At 62.6% G+C, this 8555-nt stretch overlaps 1 protein-coding gene across 2 annotated transcripts; it reads left to right on the top strand.

Moving 5' to 3' along the window:
* Positions 1–9: 9 nt before the first annotated feature.
* NKPD1 (NTPase KAP family P-loop domain containing 1) lies at positions 10–8330 on the top strand. Of its 2 annotated transcripts, XM_080411723.1 has the most exons (5): positions 10–424; positions 3693–3834; positions 5012–5143; positions 6374–8037; positions 8309–8330. In XM_080411723.1, exons 1-5 carry the CDS (start codon positions 401–403, stop codon positions 8309–8311), a joined length of 1965 nt encoding a protein of 654 aa, XP_080267849.1. In that variant the 5' UTR covers positions 10–400; the 3' UTR covers positions 8312–8330. The 2 variants fall into 2 exon arrangements, with proteins under 2 accessions (XP_080267849.1, XP_080267848.1); XM_080411722.1 differs by lacking the exon at positions 8309–8330 and having other exon boundaries at positions 6374–8193.
* The last annotated feature ends 225 nt before the right edge of the window (positions 8331–8555 follow it).

Consider the following 8555-nt stretch of genomic DNA (forward strand, 5'->3'; position numbering starts at 1 on the left):
TGGGACTGGGACTGGGACCAGCTCAGAACTGGGACTGGGGCTGGGACCAGTTTGGGACTGGAACTGGCAGGAGCCACCAGCCACAGGAGGTGGCCGTATACCACCCATGTCCCAGGCAGAGGGGTCCCCATGCCCCCCCTCCCCCATCCCCATCCCCCTCCCCCCCCCAGCCCAGCCCAGCCCAGCCCAGCCCCCACCCCATCCCTCGGTGGGGCCGCATCCTGCCGGGCGTTGCTGGGTCCTGACTCAGGCCAAGCTCCCGCTGGTGCAGCCGGAATTTCTGCCCGCCCCACGCTAATTACCTCCTCCCCGGGCTGGCAGCGCCGGGGCCGGATCCTGACCCCGTATAAATGGGTGCTGAGCCGGCACCGGGCACCCATGTAGCCGGAGGCAGGCGGGGATGGAGCCGGCGGCGCTGCCTGCGGTAGGATGGGGACTGGGCTGGGGCAGGATGAGGCCCCGGGGGGGGCGGTCCTGGGGGGGGTGGTTGGGGGGGGGGGTGCTGGGGATGGGGGGTGCTGGGCCCCAGCTACCAGTGTCCCCAGTATAGGCTGAGCTAGGGTGACCAGTGTCCCCAGTATAGGCTGTCCCATGGTCACCAGTGTCCCCCAGTATAGGCTGAGCTAATGTGACCAGTGTCCCCAGTATAGGCTGAGCTAAGGTGACCAGTATCCCCAGTATAGAGTCAATGGGGACCCCTGTATAGGCTGTCCATGGTAACCAGTATCCCCAGTATAGGCTGAGCTAATGTGACCAGTGTCCCCAGTATAGGCTGAGCTGGGGTGACCAGTGTCCCCATATAGGCTGTCCCATGGTCACCAGTGCCCCCAGTATAGGCTGAGCTGGGGTGACCAGTGTCCCCAGTATAGGCTGAGCTGGGTGACCAGTGTCCCCAGTATAGGCTGAGCTAGGGTGACCAGTATCCCCAGTATAGGCTGAGCTAATGTGACCAGTGTCCCCAGTATAGGCTGAGCTAATGTGACCAGTATCCCCAGTATAGAGTCAATGGAGACCCTGTATAGGCTGTCCCATGGTAACCAGTATCCCCAGTATGGGCAGAGCTGGGGTGACTAGTGTCCCCAGTATACACTGAGCTAAAGTGACCAGTATCCCCAGTATAGAGTCAATGGGGACCCCTGTATAGGCTGTCGCATGGTCACCAGTATCCCCAGTATAGGCTGAGCTAATGTGACCAGTGTCCCCAGTACAGGCTGAGCTGGGGTGACCAGTGTCCCCAGTATAGGCTGAGCTAGGGTGACCAGTATCCCCAGTATAGGCTGAGCTAATGTGACCAGTGTCCCCAGTATAGGCTGAGCTAAGGTGACCAGTATCCCCAGTATAGAGTCAATGGAGACCCCCTGTATAGGCTGTCCATGGTAACCAGTATCCCCAGTATGGGCAGAGCTGGGGTGACTAGTGTCCCCAGTATACACTGAGCTAAAGTGACCAGTATCCCCAGTATAGAGTCAATGGGGACCCCTGTATAGGCTGTCGCATGGTCACCAGTATCCCCAGTATAGGCTGAGCTAATGTGACCAGTGTCCCCAGTATAGGCTGAGCTGGGGTGACCAGTGTCCCCAGTATAGGCTGAGCTAGGGTGACCAGTATCCCCAGTATAGGCTGAGCTAATGTGACCAGTGTCCCCAGTATAGGCTGAGCTAATGTGACCAGTATCCCCAGTATAGAGTCAATGGAGACCCCTGTATAGGCTGTCCCATGGTAACCAGTATCCCCAGTATGGGCAGAGCTGGGGTGACTAGTGTCCCCAGTATACACTGAGCTAAAGTGACCAGTATCCCCAGTATAGAGTCAATGGGGACCCCTGTATAGGCTGTCGCATGGTCACCAGTATCCCCAGTATAGGCTGAGCTAATGTGACCAGTGTCCCCAGTATAGGCTGAGCTGGGGTGACCAGTGTCCCCAGTATAGGCTGAGCTAGGGTGACCAGTATCCCCAGTATAGGCTGAGCTAATGTGACCAGTGTCCCCAGTATAGGCTGAGCTAAGGTGACCAGTATCCCCAGTATAGAGTCAATGGAGACCCCTGTATAGGCTGTCCCATGGTAACCAGTATCCCCAGTATGGGCAGAGCTGGGGTGACTAGTGTCCCCAGTATACACTGAGCTAAAGTGACCAGTATCCCCAGTAGAGAGTCAATGGGGACCCCTGTATAGGCTGTCGCATGGTCACCAGTATCCCCAGTATAGGCTGAGCTAATGTGACCAGTGTCCCCAGTATAGGCTGAGCTGGGGTGACCAGTGTCCCCAGTATAGGCTGAGCTAGGGTGACCAGTATCCCCAGTATAGGCTGAGCTAATGTGACCAGTGTCCCCAGTATAGGCTGAGCTAAGGTGACCAGTATCCCCAGTATAGAGTCAATGGAGACCCCTGTATAGGCTGTCCCATGGTAACCAGTATCCCCAGTATGGGCAGAGCTGGGGTGACTAGTGTCCCCAGTATACACTGAGCTAAAGTGACCAGTATCCCCAGTATAGAGTCAATGGGGACCCCTGTATAGGCTGTCCCATGGTCACCAGTATCCCCAGTATAGGCTGAGCTAGGGTGACCAGTATCCCCAGTATAGGCTGAGCTAGGGTGACCAGTATCCCCAGTATAGAGTCAATGGGGACCCCTGTATAGGCTGTCCCATGGTCACCAGTATCCCCAGTATAGGCTGAGCTAATGTGACCAGTGTCCCCAGTATAGGCTGAGCTAACGTGACCAGTATCCCCAGTATAGGCTGTCCCATGGTCACCAGTATCCCCAGTATAGGCTGTCCCATGGTCACCAGTATCCCCAGTATAGGCTGAGCTAATGTGACCAGTGTCCCCAGTATAGGCTGAGCTAACGTGACCAGTGTCCCCAGTATAGGCTGAGCTAACGTGACCAGTGTCCCCTGTATAGGCTGAGCTAACGTGACCAGTATCCCCAGTACAGTCTGTTCCATGGTCACCAGTGTCCCCAGTATAGGCTGAGCTCGGCTGACCAGTATCCCCAGTATCGGCTGCCCCATGGTCACCAGTACCCCCAGTCCTGGCTGACCCTGTGCCCCTTGTACCAGCTCTTCCAGAGTCCCCAGTTTGGGATGTCCCAGTGCTCCCAGTCCAGCCTGTCTCATGCTCCCCAGAGTCCCCAGGGTGTCCCCTTGGCCCCAGGGTGTCCCCGTGTCCCAATGTCCCCATGGTGTCCCCATGTCCCCAGGGTATCCCTGTGTCCCTATGGCCTCATGGTGTCCCCATGTCCCCATGGTGTCCCCATGGTGTCCCCATGTCCCCGTATCCCCCCATCCCCATGTCCCCCTGTCCCCTGCCCCTGTCCCCAGGGTGTCCCTGTGTCCCTATGGCCCATGGTGTCCCCATGTCCCCATGGTGTCCCCATGGTGTCCCAATGTCCCCGTATCCCCCCATCCCCATGTCCCCCTGTCCCCTGCCCCTGTCCCCAGGGTGTCCCCATGTCCCCGTGTCCCTGTGGCCCATGGTGTCCCCCTGTCCCCAAGGTGTCCCCATGTCCCCATGGCCCATGGTGTCCCCACATCCCCCTGTCCCCCACCCCCCTGCCCCCGTGTCCCCATGTCCCCCTGTCCCCAGGGTGTCCCCCTGCCCCCGTGTCCCCACGTCCCCATGGTGCCCCCCCATCCCCACATCCCCCCGTCCCCCCTCCCCCCGCCCCCGGTGTCACCCCCTGTCCCCCGCAGGGGACCTGCTCGCCGGCGCAGGGGGGGAGCCCCGCGGAGCCCCCCTGCTGCGAGGAGCGCGTGGCCTGCCTGGGCCCCGGGGGGGGGAGGGGCGCCTGCTGCCCCCCGCCCCTCGCCGAGGTGGAGCCCCGGGACCACAAAGGTAGGGGGGGGGCGGGGGGGGCACATGGGGGGCTGGGTCCTCCTGTCCCGCCTGGCCCCCCCGTCCCACCCCATCCCCCCCTTCCCACCCCACCCCACCCCATCCCACCCCATCCCAGTCCCATCCCAGTCTCATCCCAGTCCCACCCCATCCCAATCCCACCCCATCCCAGTCCCATCCCAGTCTCATCCCAGTCCCACCCCACCCCAATCCCACCCCATCCCAGTCCCATCCCAATCTCATCCCAGTCCCACCCCATCCCAATCCCATCCCATCCCAGTCCCATCCCAGTCTCATCCCAGTCCCACCCCATCCCATCCCAGTCCCATCCCAATCTCATCCCAGTCCCATCCCAGTCTCATCCCAGTCCCATCCCAATCCCATCCCAATCCCACCCCATCCCAGTTCCACCCCATCCCAATCCCAGTCCGACCTCATCCCAGTCCCATCCCAGTCTCATCTCAGTCCCACCCCATCCCTATCCCACCCCACCCCAGTCCCACCCCATCCCAATCCCAGTCCAACCTCATCCCACCCCACCCCAGTCTCATCCCAGTCCCATCCCATCCCAATCCCACCCCATCCCATCCCAGTCCCATCCCAATCTCATCCCAGTCCCATCCCAGTCCCATCCCAATCCCACCCCATCCCAATCCCAGTCCAACCTCATCCCACCCCATCCCAGTCTCATCCCAGTCCCACCCCATCCCAGTCTCATCCCAGTCCCATCCCAGTCTCATCCCAGTCTCACCCCATCCCAATCCCACCCTGTCCCAGTCCCACCCCATCCCAATCCCAGTCTGACCTCATCCCACCCCATCCCAGTCCCATCCCAGTCCCACCCCATCCCAATCCCACTCCCCCATCCCCCCATCCCAGTCCCACCGATCCCACCCCATCCCCCCCCACCCCATCCCAGTCCCATCCCACAACCCCATCCCACCCCCCCATCCCCCACCCCCCCCGCCCCCCCCCATCCCCGATGACAACCCGCTCACTGTGCTGCTCCCCCCGTGTCCCCTCGCCCCCCCCGGGCCTTGGGGCAGGGGGGTCCCCAGTGCCGCAGCACCCACTCCCCACGGCAGGGGTGGGCTCCGCGGCGCCCCCAGACTTGGGGGGGGGGGGGGGGGCACGGGGTGACCCCCCCCTTGTCCCCCCCCTGTCCCCCCCCCCCCAGAGGCGCTGACGGAGGACGACATCTACTGCCGCTGCCTCTCCAAGACGCTGTGTCACACGGCCACCCCCGTCACCGTCGGCTTCTACGCACCCTGCGGCCACCGCCTCTACTCCCTGCTGGACAAGGTCACGGGTGGGTCTGGGGGCGCCCCTCCCCCCCCCCCCCCCCCATCCCCCAAAACTGGGTGCTGGGGGTCCCCATGGCACCCACCCCACCCCCGCCCCTGGGTTGGGTGTCCCCCCTGCAGGACAATCCCACCCCACGGCTGCCAGGGGGAGGGGGGGGGGCAGGATGAGGCCCACCGGGGGGTGGTGCTGGGGGGGCTTGAGGGGAGGGGGATGGAGGGGGGTGGGCCCCAGCTACCAGTGTCCCCAGTATAAGTTGAGCTAGGGTGACCAGTGTACCCCAGTACAGGCTGAGCTACAGTTACTGGAGTCCCCTGTATGGGCTGTCGCATGGTCACCAGTGTCCCCAGTATAGGCTGAGCTAGAGTGAGCAGTGTCCCCAGTATAAGCTGTCCCATGGTCACCAGTGTCCCCAGTATAGGCTGAGCTAGAGTGACCAATGTCCCCAGTATAGGCTGTCCCATGGTCACTGGTGTCCCCACTATAGGCTGATCTAGGGTGACCAGTGTCCCCAGTATAGGCTGTCCCATGGTCACCAGCGTCCCCAGTATAGGCTGAGCTAGAGTGACCAGCATCCCCAGTATAGGCTGAGCTAAGGTGACCAGTATCCCCAGTATAAGCTGTCCCATGGTCACCAGTGTCCCCACTATAGTCTCAGCTGGGGTCACCAGTGTCCCACAATCACCAGTACCCCCAGTATAGGCTGAGCTAGGGTGACCAGCATCCCCAGTATAGGCTGAGCTAGAGTGACCAGCATCCCCAGTATAGGCTGAGCTAGAGTGACCAGTGTCCCCAGTATAGGCTGAGCTAGAGTGACCAGCATCCCCAGTATAAGCTGCCCCATGGTCACCAGTGTCCCCACTACAGTCTGAGCTCGGGTCACCAGTGTCCCACAATCACCAGTACCCCCAGTATAGGCTGAGCTAGGGTGACCAGCATCCCCAGTATAGGCTGATCTAGAGTGACCAGCGTCCCCAGTATAAGCTGTCCCATGGTCACCAGTGTCCCCACTATAGTCTGAGCTCGGGTCACCAGTGTCCCACAATCACCAGTACCCCCAGTATAGGCTGAGCTAGGGTGACCAGCATCCCCAGTATAAGCTGCCCCACCAGTGTCCCCTCTACAGTCTGAGCTCGGGTGACCGCTGTCCCACAATCACCAGTACCCCCAGTATAAACCGTCCCACGGCCACCAGCACGGCGCCGTCACCCCTCCGTGTCCCATCCCCCCCCCCCAGGTTTCATGCGGGAGGAGATGGCGCGGCGGGAGGAGGCCGAGCTCCGCCGCAGCCCCCAGAAACCGCGCAGCCCCCAGGGCTGGGGCCTCTTGGTGGCCTTGTGGTACTTGACCTTCTACAAACCCGTCGTCACCGAGGGCCACCTGAGGAGGAAGAACATGGAATTCATCTTCATCCGCTTCAGCGCGTGGCAATACGCCGGTTGCGACAAACTCTGGGCCGGTTTGGTCACCACCCTCTGCGACAACGTCCGCCACCACTTTGGCCCTTTGCTCCTCAGCGTCTACCACGTGGTGGGCGTCCGGCCCCGCTTCGCCTCCGGTTTCACCCAACGAGAGTGGATCCTCAAGAGGGGCGCCTGCCTCAAGCTTTGGGGGCTGCTCTTCGTCCTCACCGCCGGCCTCACCCTCCTCTTGGTGGCTCTTCTCCTCCCCGGCCTCAAGGAGCACCACGCCTTGAAGGTTTTGGGGAGCACCGTCACCTCCCTCTCCGGTTCCGGTTTGGTCTTGGGCGCCGTCTCCGTTTTGAAGAATTTAATCGTCAGCGAGAAGCAGAAGATCGAACGGTTGACCAACAGCGAGAGGTTCGCCGCCCAGTTGGGTTTCATGAATAAAGTCCGCGGCCAAGTGGAAATCTTGGTGGATTTTTTGGCTTTTATGGAAATCTTCGAACGCCGCCGGCTCCGCGTGGTGTTGGAAATCACCAGTTTGGATATTTGTTACCCGGAAAAAGTCGCCGGCGTCCTCAACGCCATGAACACGTTACTCTCCGACGCCAACGCTCCCTTCATCTTCATCCTGGCCGTCGATCCCAGCGTCATCGTGCCGTGCCTGGAGCAAACCGGTTGCATGAAGGGACTCGCCGATAACGGTTACCTCTACCTCAACCGTACCGTCACTTTACCCTTTTCCATCCCGGAAATGGGCTACCGGTCCCGCCTCCGCTTCCTGGAAGCCGCCATCCAAACGCGGGAAGACCTCATGTACCGCATCATCACCGGGAACCTGGAACGTCGCCGAGCCAAACACCGCCCCGCCCCGGCGCTTCCCGCTTCCCGGGAAACGGAGCGCGAAGCCGTCCGTTGGATCCACCGCGCTTTCCGCTGCCTCCACGACGCCGAGGACCCGCTCAGCCGCTACCTCCCCACCCACGGCGCCCACCTCCGCCGCATCGTCAACACCATCCCCATCACCCTCCGGCTCCTCCTGCACCGCGCCGAGACCCCCGGCACCCCCGGCATCCCCGGGGGTCCCTCCCCCCGCGCCGCCGCCGCTTGGGTGGTCCTGGCCGACCGCTGGCCGTGCCGCCTCAGTTGGGCGTTGCAATGTTTGGAAGACGGTTGGCAAAGCCAAACGGCGCCGGAGTTGGAATCTAAATCTTTGTGGAACGTTTTCCAGGAGAACCTGGCGGAGCTGAGCGCCCTCCGGCAGCCCCTGCACAACGTCCTCAGCCTGGATGGGGACCCCGAGCTCTTCCAGACCTTCCTCGCCTGCCACTTCCCCTTCACCGCCCGCGACGCCCGCGTCTTCCTCGCCGTCACCGTCAACCTGGACCACTCCATCCGCCGCAAAATGGGGCTCCTGCGCGGCCTCGATCGCCTGAACCCTCCCCCCCCGCCCCACCCCCACCCCCTGGCCCCAAGCGGCCAGCGTCCCCCCCCCCCAGTGACGGTGACACCGGTGTCAGGGGGCTCCAGTGGCCACCGTCCCCCCCAGTGACGGTGACACCGCTCCAGCGGCCACCATCCCCCCCCAGTGACGGTGACACCGGTGTCAGGGGGCTCCAGTGGCCACCGTCCCCCCCAATGACGGTGACACCGCTCCAGCGGCCACCATCCCCCCCCAGTGACAGTGACACTGCTCCAGTGGCCATTATCCCCCCCCAGTGATGGTGACACCGCTCCAGCAGCCACCATCCCCCCCCATCCCCCCCCAGTGACGGTGACACCGGTGTCGGGGGGCTCCAGTGGCCACCATCCCCCCCCATCCCCCCCCCAGTGATGGTGACACTGGTGTCGGGGGGCTCCAGCGGCCACCATCCCCCCCCATCCCCCCCCATTGACGGTGACACCAGTGTCAGGGGACTCCAGTGGCCACCATCCCCCCCCAGTGACGGTGACACTGCTCCAGCGGCCACCATCCCCCCCCAGTGATGGTGACACCGGTGTCGGGGGGCTCCAGCG

This window comes from Falco punctatus (genome assembly GCF_963210335.1).
Source record: "Falco punctatus genome assembly, contig: scaffold_319, whole genome shotgun sequence".
NCBI classification, from domain to species: domain Eukaryota; kingdom Metazoa; phylum Chordata; class Aves; order Falconiformes; family Falconidae; genus Falco; species Falco punctatus.

Excerpts from the sequence above, each read along its gene's own strand:
- NKPD1 (XM_080411722.1), top strand. The coding sequence starts at position 401 with ATGGAGCCGGCGGCGCTGCCTGCG. Across the intron at positions 425-3,692 it reads AGCCGGCGGCGCTGCCTGCG|GGGACCTGCTCGCCGGCGCA; the intron begins GTAGGATGGGGA and ends TGTCCCCCGCAG. Across the intron at positions 3,835-5,011 it reads GGAGCCCCGGGACCACAAAG|AGGCGCTGACGGAGGACGAC; the intron begins GTAGGGGGGGGG and ends CCCCCCCCCCAG.